At 42.9% G+C, this 17,874-nt stretch overlaps 1 protein-coding gene across 1 annotated transcript; it reads right to left on the reverse strand.

Annotated features, from left to right (window-relative positions):
* Positions 1 to 374: 374 nt before the first annotated feature.
* Cbr4 (carbonyl reductase 4) lies at positions 375 to 16,063 on the reverse strand. Its single transcript, XM_032919153.1, has 5 exons — positions 15,787 to 16,063; positions 13,702 to 13,822; positions 12,057 to 12,190; positions 8,129 to 8,263; positions 375 to 904 (listed from the first exon to the last, which is right to left on the reverse strand). Exons 1-5 carry the CDS (start codon positions 15,926 to 15,928, stop codon positions 726 to 728), a joined length of 711 nt encoding a protein of 236 aa, XP_032775044.1. The 5' UTR covers positions 15,929 to 16,063; the 3' UTR covers positions 375 to 725.
* Between the last annotated feature and the right edge of the window lie 1,811 nt (positions 16,064 to 17,874).

Genomic DNA, 17,874 nt, shown 5'->3' on the forward strand with positions numbered 1-17,874 from the left:
CAGCCCTCAGCAAGGCTGCTCAAGTAATGTGGTAGATTGAGTGTGAAACGTCATGTGTGAACACCTGGTCCCTAGTTGGTGGCATTGTTTGGAAAAGATAAAGAACCATGAGGAGGTGAAGCCTTGCTGGAGGGGCGGGCTTTGAGATTTTACATCCTGGCCCCACTTCCTGTTCGCTCTCTCTGCTTCCAGTGTGTGGATGAAGTGTGGCCAGCAAGTACTCTATTCCTAGCACCATGCTTTCCCTGCCTGCCCCCGTCCTCCCTGCCTTGATGGTCTCTGCCATCTGGGACCATAAGCATCGGGAGAGCCTTTGCTCCCCTATGTGGCTTTTGGTCATGGTGTTCTACCAGAAATAAAAAAAGTACCACAACAGAAGGCTGAAGTCTTTAACATCCGGCTTGATACAGGTATATCACAATTAGACAACAGAATTTTCTACTTCCAAGGCAAAAATATAGAAATTAATACTGATGTGTAGCCCTTACAGAATGTCCATGCACTAAAACTGCTACTGCCTCTAAAGACAGAGACTTCACACCCTTTAGATTACAACTGGTCACACTTTGTTTTTGAGACATGTTCATACAAAGATGGAATCATTTGTAGTATCCATTAGCTAATTTGTTTCCATTAGCAAATGTCACCCATATAGATATGATTGTCTAATCAATAGGAAAATGTGTGCTTGATCCAGATCACCATTACAGTAATATCATCTCTAATTAGGCAGTGAGCTGTAATCCTCCATCCACGATAAGAACATGTCCTGTGATGTATGGTGACTCTAAAAGAAACACAACGGCATGTGCCACCTCAAGAGCTTCTCCAAACCTCCCAAGAGGGATGTTTTTCTTGAAATGTTCTTCTTTCAAGTGTTTTGTCATATCCGTGCGAATAAATCCTAAAAGAGAAATGTTAATCAATTGAAAAGTATGAACACTAAAAATGGGTTTTCAATTCTTATTAAGAGAATTTGCAAAAGAGACAGAGGGAGGGAGGGAGGGAGGGAGGGAAGGTAGGAGAGAGAGAGAGAGAGAGAGAGAGAGAATTTGCTTCTGAGAACTTGACATTATTAATAAACATTGTTTAGGAACTACAGAGTACTATTAGCAATTACTTAAGTGTACAATTTTATTCACTTTAACTCAATGAATGTTTATTGAATACAAAAATGCCTAATTCTCAAGTCCACGGCTCAGTTCTTAGTAAAAATAAAGACATTGCTGTTGACTGTAACAGGAGGTACAGACCTGAATGAAACACAATATATTCTTTGAACAACTAAAATCCATGGAGGGAGGAAGTAATTGTCACATTTAATTGTAATGTAATAAAGTCTTGTGAATTCATTTATAATGCTGTAAATAAAATGACAGAGAAATGATTTTCACACAGGTGGGGTAGAAAGGACAAAACAGTATTGAGAGAAGGTATCACAAAGATGGTATCATGAACTGATTTTGTAATACTCATAAGGATTAGACCATTCCATTTACCAAACCATGATAACTGATAAGGGGATAGCCCAAGACTACAAAGTCCACATAAGAAAAAAGTCCTATGGTCATTCAAATCTAATCTGGATTCGAATGTACACAAAAGATCAAATTTTAACTCAGTATTGGTACATATGCAATAGAGTGTGCAGACAGCATGTTCTAAAACGAGTTCTACAATATCAAGTATTATATATTCAGAATTCAAAATTATTGTATATATGTATGCACAACACACACACACACACACACACACACACACACACACCAGGATCAACTATAGGTTTATGAAACAACTACAAGAATAGTCTCAGACAAATATATATCACTAACAAAATTTTATCACATACTTTCTTGTTCACTAATTAATCCTAAAAAAAAAATTGAGACATAGTCTCACCATGTAGACCAGGCTAGCCTAAAACTCAAATAAAATCCACCTCTCTGCCTCTTGAGTGCTAGGATTGAAGGCTTATGCTACCACGCCCAGGTTCAGTCACTAGGTTTTAAAGAAAGCCAACACTAGCTTTCATGAGAGAGGCAGGTATGGTGAAAGTTTATGGTTCAAAGTGATAAAAGGTGGACTTAAAGTCAGACAAGCCACAGCAAGTGAAGGTTCCATGTGCACCCACAAAAAATAGTTGGTTTATGTTAAATCTAAATCATTTATAAATTAAACTATACATCAGCTTAACTATATTGCCATTTACGAATGACATGTTGATAAATGGGAGCTAAATACTGGATTCAGCTGCTCGTTTATTATGTAATACCATATAATTAACTTTACTTTGGAGTTTCATTTTTGAAATCTCAAATGTTTTCTTTAAAGTCCTGTGAAAAATCACTGTAGGTTTTTTTTCTACCTAAGATAGTGAGAGGTTCCTGGGGAAATCTGGAAACAAACTGTAAAGTCTTTCAACAAGGAATGGGTTAAGACCTGATACATCCATGGCATAGACCACTGTTCACTATCGTACTTGAAGATTTCACATCTGCAATCTTAAAAACAGGTTATAAGTGGATCCCATTATGTCACTATTGAAAACAAGGCAAAATATACATTCCAAAATGCTAACACCAGAGTGAAAAGTGTGATGATTTTTTTTAATATGTTTTTCTCGTTTTAGACCGTGTGTGTGTGTGTGTGTATGTGTGTGTGTATTTGCACTCTGATAAAATTATTGTAACATATGAAAATTCTGATACATACAGTCTATAATGAGGGCAGAATAACAGAACTAATTTTGTATTGCCTGTGAGAATATACTCTGAAACACAGTCCCTCCGCCAGAAAGGTTTGAGAAGTCAGCAACACCTACCTTCATCTTCACGTACAGTGTGGGCAGGAAGGATAAAGGCACAGCTGACACAGATAGAGCCACAATGCCTCTGCAGACTTTCAAACAAACGCGCTGTTACGAAGCAGGGTCTCGTTGTGTAGCTCTGGCTAGCCTGGAACTCCGTCCGTAGTCAAAGCTTGTCTCAAACTCACAGAGATCCACCTGCCTCTGCCTCCTCGGTGCTGGGATTAAAGGAGTGTGCCACCACACCTGGCTTGGTCTTCAGTAAGAAGCCAGAAGCCAGAAGATTTTGGTTCTCTCAAGAACCCATGAGTTCAATGAAACCCAATGCTGTGTGTTTGCTTTCAAGGATGCCCCAGAAAGAATAACCCCTATGAGCACTTCAGGTTAGAGAAGTTGAGTAAAATAAAATAATTAATGTTAATACTAAAAACTTCATGTTACAATCCCTAGCCTAAGGCTCAGGGAACATGGCTGAAGAGGCGTGGAACGATTGTAGAGGACTAGAGTGTCTGCTATGAAGGACGTTCCCTCTGCATATGATGGAGAAGCTGCACCCATGAAGTCTCAACACTATGGCCACCCAAACAAGCCCTGCACAGTGAGTGACCCAGCAGCATGGATGGGGATTCACAAGGCTGACCCTGGATGAAGAGCCATGAGCAGTTAAAGGCTGCTGAGCAGAGGAGAACCCGTCTCCTCCAGTGACAACTGCAACCGGCAAGCCAGGCCCGTGTGGTCAGCACCAACCACAAACACACAGGAGCCACACCACAGGACTCGGCACAGCACACGCACCTGTCCCAAAGAGTAACTGAAGAAGAGAGCATAGAGAGGGAGGAGAGGGGAAAGGAGGAGATGGGGGTGGGGGTGGAAATGACGTAAATACAGCCAGTATTCATGGATATCCTCAAAACTTTTAACTTACAAAAGAAACAATATCAAAGAACTCATGATACAATTGATTTTAACTCTTTAAAATTTGAACAAAACTGGTACAAAGAGTTTTATGCTAACTCCATAAATTGGGCAGAAAAGTGATATATTTTAATTTAAAGGAACAAGGAAAATAGGCAGGAGACCCTGCAGTAGGTCTGCGAGCCCCTGTCATACAGGTGAGCTGCTTTCAGGCTGCTTCCAGCCGGCCTGGTGCTGCTTGCTGTGGTGAGGAGACCACTGGATTCGGGTTCGTGAATCAAGATTCTGTGCCCTCTCTGACGCTGTAAAGCTGTGACAGACACACACTCCGGACTAACTAATCCTGGGTTGTCTGTGTATCACAACTGAACAAACAGACGATGGCAGGCCCCTGAGGCTTCCTTCCAGATGCACATGGTTGGCTTTTGAATAAGAAATCATCATGACTGACTCTACTGGAAGACTGGGAAACAGCTCCCTGGAAAAGTCCTCATTTCTTACACATATTATATACAAATATAAGGTGTGCAGTCATTCACTACAGGAAAAGAGGGTCCCCCACAAAGTAATGGGGCCACCAGTTTGCAAAGTAAGCATGTCTGTTGTCAGAAGAATTACCACAGCCTCTCTCCCAAAGCAAAGAAGGGGATGGGCTGATGGGATGACCCAGTGGGTAAAGACACTTGCTGCAAAAGCCTGAGGACCTGAGTTCAATCCCCAGAACACACGCAAAGGTGGGCAGAGGGACCAGTTTCCTTCACATCCTCTGACCTTGACTGGACTGTGCCATGTGCACAGGTGGCACAAATAATAATTATTTAGAAAGGGAAGAATTTGCCCTGATATACTAGTTTTTCCTCTTAGATTATATTTAATGTGGAAAACAAACATATTCCTAAAGATCCTTCTCTTTGACCTGCAGTGTCTTTTTAATTCGTGGACTTTATGTTTAATGTGTTGTAGATTTACACAACTACTGCACATTACTCCTGTGCTGACCACACTGCCATGGCCCCTGCGCCCTCCATTTCCCTGATTACTGACACCTTGCCTTGGTGTGGTTTTCGTACTATGAGTGAACAGTGCTGACAATCACTAGGTAAAGCCCATGGAATCCAAGAGCCGGGGTCCTCCTTTAGCTGTATGTCTAGGTCTTACCCAGAGCTACTGTCATGCTATCACTACAATATAGTTGTTCTGACCTACTCCGTCTGCAGTTTCTCAGACCTCACAGACCTGTTCTAGTTCATCAGAAATTAACTAAGGAATGTTACTAGTCTCTTATGATAAATTGCTCGGTGCTGTACCAAATGTCAATGTTCTCTTACGCTGAAGCTCATGAACCATGCAATCCTCACTTAGACATACATTCACAGCCCAATGCATTATACATCAATGATCTCTTGGGTCCCCTCCAACCCATACATCACAGAGCTAAGAGTAGATACCAGTGGTCCCTGAACACCCCTCATATCCTAATGCTTGTCTTACCAGTCTGTCTTCTTTCCTTGGCCCTAAAAGGCTCTCTCCAGGATCGTTCTTCATATTTGTAAAGTTCTGGAAACTCTCCATACTCTACATTCATGATTCATGTATTTAAAAGATTTGCTATGGCTATAAAAGTTATAAACTACCAGTAGGTGCCACTGTCCAACAGAGAATGCTACTGCATTACTGGACACTTAAAGGTTTCCAGCTGGCTACAAAGCCACTCCTCCTTAGATCAAACACAATAAGTGAAAAGATGTGCACTCCAGCAACTTAGAGCAAAGACACCGTACTTCCTACCAGACATACAATGACAACCCAACACAGAGGGGGAAGGTGTCCAGAGTCAAACTTGGGCCTAGTACATGCTGGGCAAATGCTCTAGCACTAGGCCACACCTCAAAGCCCGCCATTAAAATGCGAGCTCTTTACTCTGGGATGCACTGGCTCCTAAAAGCCAGGAGAATTTTTATGTTATAAACTCTGAAGAAAGGACATTCCATTGCTTCACTTTTGACAAGGAATTGACAAGAGTCAATTATCAAATATAATTTCTCAGATTGATTTTCAATTAGGGAGATTCATCCACAAAGACAACTTTATATGCCAAGTTGAAAATGCCAACACTTAGCAGAACAGTCAAGGATTCAGGATGGAGTGACAGTCTAATTATTATCTGTCCTGTTTCCTGGTTTTCATGCTACAATTTGCTTTTCAACTGTTCTTCTGTTATTTAGAACCTCCGCTTAAAGCGAATCAGGAAAACTTGGCATAAAAAGAAACAAGCTCGAGATCTAAGGGCTGGGAAGATGGTTCCGTGTGTAAAGCACTTACCGTACTAGCATAAGGCCCACAGTGTGGATATACTAGACCCATATCAAAGCCAGGCAAGTCAGCACAAAAGGACCAGCACTGGAGACCCAGAGAAGATAAACAGGTCACAGGGTCTCACTAGTCTCAGCCAGTCTAGCTCAAACAGTGAGCTTCAGAGCTTCAGGTTCAGTGAGAGGCCCTGTCTCAAAAAACACTCTGGAGAAATGAATGACTTCTCTCCAGACATTAGTGCACAGGTAAGTACACCGTGAGTGCACACCTGCTAGCTTTATTTAAAGATCTAGTCCAGAAGCCGAGAGATCTTAATATGAAAATTAAGTCAACAGATAACTTATAAAATTGATTTAATCTTGTCTTTTCAATCTGTACTATGAAACAAGATGTGTGTATGTATATATATTACATGTACATACATATATATTATACAAAACAGTATTACAAAGGCTACCCTACTAATGGTCACTTTCAGATTTTTATCCCCAATATGAATTGCACAGGAAAAAATATGATATTTACTAAAGGCTCTATGGCACCTCCATAACACCTTCCAAACATCTCCTTTGCATAGAAACCGGATTCCCAGCACCCATGCCGTTGCCTTGACAACTAATCCATGCTAAACTGCTTCAGCATCTTCCTAACATGGTACACATCACTCCTCTACCTTCAGCCACGACACTGCAGGGCTCTTTCCAACTGTTTCTGGATCTTATAACAGAAACATGTCATTCGTTTCTATTGCTCCTGGACCTAGCACAGCCTTGGCAGATGAAGGCACCCTAGGACATTCGCTGCATGAGTCCATGAGAATTGGGAAGATGAGCCTTCCTCTCAGACAGTCAGCTATTACATCACCAAAAAAATAGGATTAACTGCTCATTACTCATACCACTGGAATCCTGAGAAGAGAGACAAGTAAACAACCCCACGGATGGCTAGCTCAGCCAACACTAACGGTGACAGCCTGCACAGAGCACACAGAAGCAGAAGGCCAGGCCTAGGTGATAACAATGCAGCTCTTCATGCAAAGCTTTGGTCTGAGGCTCTTTTCCTTTTTCCTTCAAAAGTATTCATCTAAGCTGACGTCAGTGTCAGAAGGCAACTTTACACAGGGGATTAATTCTTCAATCTAACACTCTCCCAACAGGGCTATTTCAGTGACTACAGGGATTACTTTTTTAAGTATATAAAATTGCAAGACAAAGAGCGACTACCTAGGCCCAACAAGATGGCTTAGCAGGGAAAGACACCTGCCATCAAGCCCGATGACCTGGGTTTGATCCGTGGAACCCACGTGCTGCAAGGACAAAGCCCATTCCTGCAAGTTATGCTCTGATAACCACATGTGCAGTAGCGTGCATGCACCCACACAGAAGTATATAGATTCCCACACAAATAAATGAATACATAAGTATACAAAAGATCCTATTCTAACTTACGAAGTATAGGAAAACATCCATTCTGTTAGGAAATCAAGTAAATACCTAACGAACAATTTCTAACAGCACAGCCAACTAATAAAAGCCAAACATATCTGAATTTGACATCTTTTATTAGAAAGGGGCAAACAATATACAAGTGAACCGAAGAGTAAGAATAAGTAAATAAATACATAAATAGGAAACTAAAGGATAAAAGACATCAATCTGATTCAAAAGGAATCCTTGAGGAGCGTATTTTTCAGCTTCCCATGAGACAGCCAGGTAGCCTTGCATAAACCTCATCAGACCCTTGGTCACAATTTTCTAAATTGTCAGTGTGGCTAGAACAAGCTAGGCCTGCAATCCCAGTACTACAGTGCATGGTAAAGACCCTGTCTCAAAACACAAGGTGATCTCCAAGGTTTTCTTACCATAATTTATTCCTTGACTGGTGAAAAAAAATTAAAGATTTTTATGTAAGATAAGAGGAACAAGACAGGGGATTTTTTAGTCACTAATTCATTATTTCTTTCAACAATGACTTTAGAGGGCCACTATCCAAATGTCAATTAATGACTGCCAATTAACAAATTAACCGGCAACCTAGTGGCCTGCCTTATATCAGTAAATCATACTACAGTTATTGTATGACATTGTCACTGACCTGGTGCAACCACATTCACTCTGATTTTCTTCCGGGCAACCTCTTTAGCAAGCGAGCGTGAAAACCCGATAAGCCCTCCTTTGGTGGCACTATATGTGGCCTGGCCCACATTGCCTTTTAAACCAATAATACTCCCTGCAGGAAAAGAAGAAGGCAAGGACAAGCCAATCAGATCGTTATTTGACAATTCATATCCTTTAGTCACCAAATCAGGAAGGAAAACCCACCTTCTCTCATTTTTGCTAAAATGAGACTCTACCATGGTCCTTGGGGTAACCCAGACACACAAGGCAAAGAGAAATTGAACGAAAATGATGTCAAACCACCAATAATGTGAGAGAGGCTTGCTGATTTGTTACATGAAAGGTGGGAAGATCAGGGACAATAAATGCTGGGTCTGAGGTGTGGTGTTTGAATGAGAAATGTCCCTCTAGGCTCAGACACTGAACACTTGGCCCCCGGTGCTGATTGGGAAGTTTCAGGTGTGGGCTTGCTGGAGTATGCCATGGGGTGGGATGAATGTTAGCAGTATATGGCTTCACTCGACTCCCAGTTCTCTCTCCACTTCCTGCTTGTGGTTGAGATGTCACCTCTCAGTCTCCTGTTTCTGCCACCTTGCCTGCTGTTTGCCTCGCCACCATGACAGATTTGTATCCCGCGAGGACCGTAAGCCAAAATAAACTGGCTTCAGTAAGTTGTTTTGGCCATGGTGTTTTATCACAACAACAGAAAAGTAACAAATACAGGCAGAAAAAAAGTTAAAGCCAGAAGATGTAAAATAAAAACTGAGTAATTTATAATTCTGTCATAGATGTGAATAAGTATTCACTTCTACCTATAAGAACAAATCCCAGGCTGGAGAGATGGCTCAGTGGTTAAGAGCACCAACTGCTCTTCCAGAGGTCCTGAGTTCAAATCCCAGCAACTACATGGTGGCTCACAACCATCTGTGATGTGAGATCTGGTGTGTCTGAAGACAGCTACAGTGTACATATATAATAAATAAATCTTCTGAAGAAAAAAAAAGAACAAACCCCATAACTTTAAACTACTGTCAATCAAAACTGATCATGAAAACGTCCTAACAGTGCAATTTTGCTACTTTTGTTTATATGCACCTTGTACTTGAACTAAACATTCATCAGTGCCTTGTCTAATAAATATGTAAGAATAATTTATAATTCAAATATCAATTGTATGCAAATACATGCTTGCAAAACACAAATAGGGAAGTAATTTTCTGCACCACTGGCCTGTGCTTATAATATACAAATTGAACAGGAACCATGCGCACACACACTCACACACACACACAAAACACCCACGCGTGTGCGTGTGCATGTGCCCGTGCACACACAAAATCAAAATTACATTAGAAAAAGAGATTAATCTATTTTTATATTATAAGCAAGGAGCCTAGTGTTAAAATGTTTACCTGCACTGTACAGTCAACATTGCTTGATGACTGTAATTTCCCCCAAGAAATACACTGTGAGGTGGGTGCACAGTGTGAGGGCGTCCCACAGGACGCTCACATAAAGCAAGCTGGTATAGCCCACTCCTGCCGTGTAGAGCATTTTACAAACCTATGTAACATGAGTGCACAGAAGATCAGAGACAGTGATGGGCACAGTGTATCTAAGTGCAAAGAACAGTAAAATAGCGTGTGGTCTGCGGTGGGGTCACCGCCATCATGATCTACAGAACCACTGTCACCTGTCTGTCCTCCATGAGCTGACTTAGCACATGGCACAGTACTAAATGTGGCACCTCAGTTAAGAGAAGAAGAAAACTGGGTGGCACGGGAAGAAAGAAAAGCCATCGTGTTAAGGAAAGGGGTGTGTGGGGGAAAGGAAGACAAAAAGGAAGTTGTAGGCCTGGCGGAAAGGTCCACTAGAAGCTTTCATAACCAGCACTCAGGCCACTCTATTCACATTTGGTCACAGTAATGACTTCTGAGATAGCGACACATCCATCTCCAAGGTCAGCCTAGCTGGTGTTTTTCCTACCCAGCAAGCAAATTCACTCATTATAACACATCTGCCTTAGCAATAGTCTATGATTTTAAAGACTAACTTAGGTTTCTGAAACTTTCTGAAATGAAGATATTTTAAATATGTCCTTTGATATCCAGGCAGTCTCAGGTCTGTGTAACAGGTCTTAAGAACCCAGTCAGTCCTGGGCTCCAACTGCATAGGTAGCAATGAATAGCCTAGTAAGGGCACCAGTGGAAGGGGGAAGCCCTTGGTCCTGCCAAGACTGAACCCCCAGTGAACGTGATTATTTTGGGGAGGGTGGTAATGGGGGGAGGATGGGGAGGGGAAACACCTATAGCGAAGGGGAGGGGGAGGGGCTAGGGGGATGTTGGCCTGGAAACCGGGAAAGGGAATAACACTCGAAATATAAATAAGAAATACTCAAGTTAATAAAGATGAAAAAAAAAAAAAAAAAGAACCCAGTCAGTATCTGAACTGGCTATGTCAGAGGGTCACAGGTCACCAATTCCTCCTGAGAGGGACCTTTAACAGAACAGCATCCCCCCTTTTGCAGACTTTTAAGGTACTGCTCATCACTTAAGACTGTAGTCAGATGGTATACTACAATTTTCAAGTAATAAATGAAAATTAAACTCCATGTTATTCTGCATTTTCTGCTCTAGAGACAAGAACCCCGAAGACCTCTTCCCTGTGGTTCCAACTAAAGGCTACTTACCTCCACTCTGAAAAGCTGAAGCTTAATGTTCTTCAAACCTCGACAGTAGACAGAGTAGTGATCCACGCAACTGCCGTAACTGCTATTTAGACTCCGTGTCTACAAGCTTTCTTTTTAATTTCAAAAATTAGATTGATTTTCTTTACAATTTTAAAAATAAAATATCATTTTCTACCTCCTTCTCCAATCCAACCCTCACACTCTCTCAGATGCATAGTCTCTTTTTAATATTATACACACACACACACACACACACACACACACACACACACACACACTACAACCTGCTGAGTCTGTTTACCATTGCTTGTATGTAACCGTATCAGGCCTGACCACTTGGAGTAGGATAACCAATTAGGGACCTGTAGTGGTTTGAATAGGTTTGGCCCCTACAGATTCATGTGCTTAAATGCTTGGCCCACAGGATGTGACACTATTAGGAAGTGTGTCCTTGTTGAAATAGGTGTGGCCTTATTGGAGGAAGTGTGTCACTGTAGGCGTGGACTTTGCCAATCCTCTCCTATTTGCCTTCAGAACAAGAGGTATAACATGCAGCTCTTCCTGCACCATGGCTGCCTGAACACTGCCATGTTCCCACCATGATGACAATGGACTGAACCTCAGAACCTGTAAGCCAGCCCCAACTAAATGTTGTCCTTCTAAGAGTACCCTGGTCAAGGTGTCTGTTCACAGCATTGGAAGCCGTAACTAAGACAGGGCTTGTCCCTGGGGAAGGCTACCTCACCTGCTCTCAGCAGTCCTTAGTGTCCTGTAGTTCCAGTACCCTATGAGTTTTCCCTCTGTCTTAGCATGTCAACTGTCATTGTCCATGCCTTGTTTAGGCAGCCATACCATTGAGGTAGCACAGTTGTAGCTCCTCAGTCATTTCTAAGAAACTCAATCTCGCAGTTCGTTACCTGGCTCTTTGGCTCTTACAATCATTATAGGTTTGACCAGAAAAAGGCGGGGGGCTGGGGGTGGACTGACTTCTCCTGAAAACCAAAACTGGTGACGAAATCGATATGACATTCATGAACAGCCAGTCTCCTGGAAGTGCACGACTGTGGCCTCTCCCATCCCATACAGTCTCAGAACTCTGAACCTAGATGCCACTTATCCCATGGCTTCTAGTGTCATGTTAATTCTTGGTATGCCACTCATTGACAATCAGGTATGTTTACAAGCAATGACTATCAACCCTCGAGGGGACACTCACCGACATTAACAATAGACCCGCCCTGCTGAATCATTGTCCTCATAGCGGCTTTGCAGGTCAGCATGGTGCCCAAGAGGTTGGTGTGAAGCTGAGACAGCATATCTTCAGTTTTTGTTCTTACTAAAAGACTGTCTCTAAAAAGGAAACAGTGGGCACATTAACAACCGGACCAAAACTCCAATCTAGGGGCTGGAGGACTGGCTCAGCAGGCAAGAGTGCCAACGGCCCTTTCAGGAGAACTGAGTTCAGTTCCCAGCACTCCTGTCAAAAAGGTCACGACCACCTGTAACCCCAGCTTCAGGGTATTAAACATCCACTTCACAACTCCATAGGCAACTGCATACAGATGTGCACACGCGTGCGCACACACACACACACACACACACACACACACACGCACACACACATTCACACAAACACACAATTTTAAAATACCAAAAAGTAAATCTTTCTAAAAAATCAAGTCTAAACATATGTACAATGCCGACTTAAAATATAGCATACGCAGTGCTTTCTAGCTTTTGAGCAATCCCATTTTGAACTTGGTTTTCAAACCACTAAGCTGTCTGTTGTTGATCCAGAAAGGAACCACTGGGGAGGCAGGATTCTCCACCCCTGTGAAGACTGATAAATACTGCCAGTGGCTAAACACAGTAGCAAGCAACCAAATGGTTTCCTGCTAGCTTTGCCTTGTTTAACGAGACTGTAAACCTATTTTCTCCTAAACTCATCTTTAAAAGAATAACAACTCCCCTCATCCTATTATGATTACATTTATTATCCTATATACATCAGTATTAAGCTTGTTATGATCAATGGAACTCAGAACACTGCTCTCCTCTGAGAAGAGCCTAAGGGAGTCTCTGGCATGCTAGGTGATATTCAGTGAGGGTCTGTTAGGACCGAGCCAACTGGACATTTAGCTCAACATAAAAGAACTAGGCTAAAGAACTGGCTCATTGATTAAGAGCACACGCTGATCTCATAGAGGGTGAAAGTTCAGTTCCAAGCATCCAATCAAGTAGCTCACAGGCGCCCGTATCACCATCTCTAGGGGATTTGATGCCCTCTTTAGCTTCTGGGGGATACATGTATCTGCATATACTAACATGAAGATACACACACACACACACACACACACACACACACACATCATTTAAATAAAAGAATGTATAGATTGACGATTTTTGAAATAAGTCTTTCCAGTTAGAAATAAAATAGCCTAATATATTGTATCATACTAATTGAAAATGGTCTCCATAGCTCATATATTTGAATTCTTGGCCCCAGTTTAGGACCAAGCTTGGGAAAGAATAGGGAGAATGGCTTGTTGGAGGACGTATGTCACTGGGAGTGGGCTCTGAGGTTTCAAAGACTGGCTCTATTTCCCCTGTGCCCTACCCCTGCCTCCCAGACGCAGTTCTCAGTACAAGTTCCTGGCTGTTGCTACTAGGGTGGCTTTACTCCACCAACATGGCTTTAACACTCTGAAACCATAACCTCAATTGGACACTTTGTTTTATATATAGCCTTTGGTTGTGACATTTTGTAATAGCAATGGAAAAAAAGACACTAAGCCATGAACATATTAAGAAAAGAATCTTTTAAAACAGGTATCAGAAATTCACCCCAATCTTTGACCAACCTGTTAATACCAGCTGCATTTACCAAGAAATTTACTGGACCTAAATGTTTCTCCATCTCTTCAAATGTACTGTGAACATCTCCTTCTTTGGCAACATTGCACTTAAATGCCAAGTGGATTCCTACAAAACAAAGTTAGGTCGGAATTACCTAGAAATCTTAACTTGACTTTCAATTTACTGGCTTTATCATTAGATTCTTAAGGTAAGCCGCGAGCCTAGAGACAAAAGGATGTCCTGGATTCCTGTTCTCATGGAGACCAATGAGAGGGACAGAGTGGATGGAAGTGAAGGAGAAATAATGAGGGTTTGTTTCTTCCTTCTCTTTGTGTGTGTGTGTGTGTGTGTGTGTGTGTGTGTGTGTGTGTGTTTGGCTTTATTGTTGTTTGGTTTTGATTTTCTACTCTTAGACAAAGTTTTTACTGTGTTGCCTGGGCTGACTTCAAAACTCAGGCTCCTCTTGCCTCGGCCTGCCAAATGCTGGGATACAGTGGGTACATAAAATAAAACATTACCGCGACCTACCTTGAGCTTTAGGGTTTTTCTGAGTGGGAGATTGAGACACAAGGACTATGAGTACCCTGCTCTCCACAATGCTGGCACTTGCTAGACTCAAGCTATCCTGGGTGAGACCTCCAACCCTTAAGAAGAAATAAGCTTGGAAAGTTTAAAAATAAAAGTAGTCAGGGCCAGCAAGATGGCTCATTGGTTAAGGGCACTTTCCACTAAGCCTGACATCTGGGTTGAACCTTGGAGACTCATATGGAAGGAAAGAACAAACTGTTCTGACTTCCATGTGTACACAATGGCATATAGGTACCCGTCCAACCAAAAAATAAAAGTGACTTTTAAAATGGTAATAAAATCTGGGCATGATAACTAATGTGTACCTGCAGTCTCAGCATTCAGACAGGAGATTACTACTGTAAGCTTGTGGCCAGTGTAGGCAAGAGAGGTGGCTCAGTAGAACTCCCTGATCCCTATCACCATACGCAGGAAATTAGACTTCAAAGGAAAAGTACTGTCTATTTAATAAGCTACCATGTTACCACATATGCTTCTCAATTTATGATAGGGATACACCAAGATGAACCAACTACATGTTGGAGAGTGGAAGAACAGGTGACTAACTAGTCCCACAGGGCAAGGTGGACTATCAGTTGTCTGGCAAACTGGAAGCAGTGCTGACTAGGTGCTGAGGCTTTGCACCAGGGTGAACAGATGTGCTCCCCTGTGTTCCCGACGCTGAGGAGGCACAGACCAGATCTTGACCTAAGGGAAGCCTAAACTGCATAGTAAGACCCTGTATCCGGGAAAACTGGATACTACACTGCAGGTTCAAAGGGTACTCTGCCCTAAAGATGTCACTGTTGCACCACAGTAAGGTCATCTCAGCAACATGGAGATTGAGACACCAGAATCACAAGTTCAAAGCCAGTGTGAGTTACATATCAAGGCTATTTTCATATAATTAAAGAAATATAGCAGGCACCAGACACACTTAGACCTATAATAGGCCCAATGCTTTCCTGATAGTGATGTGTATTTTTCTCCATGTTGCCTTCTCCAATCGAGACTTAAACTTGCAATTCAATGACTAATATCCGTTGATAACCAGTGGGGAGGGGGCACCTGGAATTGGAATACAATAAAAGGGTCTGGGAAAACAAATTAGTAACTTATTAAAGTCATTAATGAGCTTGGGAAAGCCACCCTGACCTATCAAGAGCTTCTCTTTGAAATACTGTCGTGTGCCTTCACAAAGGGCAAGAGCTCTCAGCAAAATGCAACCTAGCCATTTGTACCTGACGTCTCTCCTTTCAGTATAATCGCATTATTCACTCTCTCCTACCAGAGGCCTGAGCAAAGCGTCTCTCAATATCAGCTCTGGCCTCGAGGAAGACAGCTATTTGTTAGGGGTCCTCAGAGTCTGCCTGGAGTAGGCTAGAGCCGCAGTGAGGGCTTGGTCATGGGGCACGAGAGATCTGGGGCGCAGACTGGAATACACGGGCAGTAGCCCGGGGCCCATGGACTGGAGTTCAAGGACTTAAACTTGGCCTCGCAGCGGGGACCCTTCCGGTACCTACCGCCGAGCTCGCTCGCAGTGGCTTTGGCCACTTCCAAGTTTCTGGCGACGATCGCCAGGCGGTAACCCTTCTGGGCCATTAGCTGGGCTACAGCCTTGCCGATGCCCCGGGAGCCTCCAAAAACCGCACAGACTTTGTCCATCTTGGACCTCGGACCGGCAAGATGGATCCCTAAGACACAGAACTTATAATAAAGGCACAACAGCTGGAAAAACAATTCAACAAGCTCTTTGGACAACCGACCCGGGCCACAGAACAAGGCGCAAGAATTAGACGTCGGTGTACATGGACTCCTGTAAGGTTGCATTGCATGCTGGGACTTGTAGTCCTTGCTCGCTTGAGCCTGTGAGCATTTCAGTAACTGTAGCTGACTGCCTATTCCTATGCCTGGTTAGTTGGCACCAAGGAACAAAGGACCAATCCTCTGTTCAGAGATAATAGGGTTGCTAAAATGGTGGACTTTCCAGGAAAAACCAGAGTTAGCAATCACATTATGTCCTTCTGAGTGTGGACTTGTCCTGGCTCACCCACATTTTTTACTGCAGACAAAACCTGTTCAAGTGTAAAGTGGTCTCCCAAGTTACTGTAGACATTGGCTTTGCACTGCAATATTATTATGAGGGTAGATGTCCTGTCAAAGAACACAGCCCCGTGTGCTGCCTCAGGCCTGTACACCCAGCACTCAGAAGGTCGAGGCAGAGGAATCACTGAGAGTTCAAGGCCAACCTGGTCTAGAGAATGGGATCCTGTCTCTAAGAAAGCAACAAAGAAAGAACACTGCACAGTAAATGTTTGTGCTCCTCTTTTTGAGGAAGAGACCTGCTATGTTACCCGGGCTGGCCTAGTGCTCACTATATAGCCCAGGCTGACCTCAGATTCTCAATGATTTTTCTCCCTCAGACTCCAGAGTGCTGCTGGCATGTACAGGCATGGGCCTCCACACTCTTTGACTGATCAGAATAGCCTGAAGATTAAAGAGCAAGCTTAGATCGTTATTGCCAGTACTGGGTTCCTGTACTCCAAAATAAGATGTTTTGAGTGCTTTAAAACCAAAAAAAAGTTAGCTGGATGCGGTGGTGCACACCTTTAATCCCAGCACTGGGGAGGCAGAAGTATGCCATTTTCTTGAGTTGAAGGCCAAAGTCTAGGTCTAGAGAGAGTTCCAGAACAGCCAGGGCCACACAGAGAACTCTGTCTCAACAGTCCCTCCCCTCCCCCCACCAAAGGCATCATTAGTTACCATTCTAGTGTAAAGAGAGCATTTCTTGACAGAATATTTAGTGTATTAAATAAAGAAAATATAGACCATGCCCCCTGGGGGGGCAGGGGAGATTCTGGGACAACAGGACTAATTCACATAAAACATTAGTGGGCTAAATTGTTTAGTAAAGTACACCAGAAATCAAAAAGGCCAGCGAGGACTGAAGGCGTGGAAATCTGGCAAAGCTGGGTCTAAGAATTGATTTGTAATGGGAGGAAGGGAGCTACCATGGAAGTTGGGCATTAATTTTAAAGTTTTTATTTTTCTTCTGCCTAAATCTGAAAAGGCTTTAAAATGGCTGAAAAATAAATACATGAGTTGTTTTTCAAGTGTTCTGTTTAATTGTGTTCTTATTTAGATGAGGTCTTGTCAGGTAGCCAAACTGGCCTCAAACTCATTGTAGTCTTGCCTGAGCCTAGTAAGTGCTGCAACTCAGTAGGTTTGAGATATATGTGTGTGTGTGCGCGCGTGTGTGCGTGTGTGAGTGTGTGTGTGTGTGAGGCTGTGTGTGTGAGGCTGTGTGTGTGAAGCTGTGTGTGTGAGGCTGTGTGTGTGTGACTGTGTGTGTCTGTCTGTGTGCGTGTGTGTGTGACTGTATGTATGTGTGTGTGTGTGTGTGAGGCTGTGTGCGTGTGTGTATGAGGCTGTATGTGTGGTGTATGTGTGTGTGTGTGAGTGTGTGTGTGTATGAGGCTGTGTGTGTGACTGTGTGTGTCTGTCTGTGTGCGTGTGTGTGTGTGAGGCTGTGTGTGTGTGTGGCTGTGTGTGTGTGTGTGAGGCTGTGTGTGTGTGTGTGGGTGTGTGTGTGTGTGAAGTGTGTGTGTGTG

The sequence above is a fragment of the Rattus rattus genome, chromosome 13 (genome assembly GCF_011064425.1).
Source record: "Rattus rattus isolate New Zealand chromosome 13, Rrattus_CSIRO_v1, whole genome shotgun sequence".
Taxonomy (NCBI): Eukaryota; Metazoa; Chordata; class Mammalia; order Rodentia; family Muridae; genus Rattus; species Rattus rattus.

Excerpts from the sequence above, each read along its gene's own strand:
- Cbr4 (XM_032919153.1), bottom strand. The coding sequence starts at position 15,928 with ATGGACAAAGTCTGTGCGGTTTTTGGAGGCTCCCGGGGCATCGGCAAG. Across the intron at positions 13,823-15,786 it reads CACTGCGAGCGAGCTCGGCG|GAATCCACTTGGCATTTAAG; the intron begins GTAGGTACCGGA and ends TTTGTTTTGTAG. Across the intron at positions 12,191-13,701 it reads AATGCAGCTGGTATTAACAG|AGACAGTCTTTTAGTAAGAA; the intron begins GTTGGTCAAAGA and ends TTTCCTTTTTAG.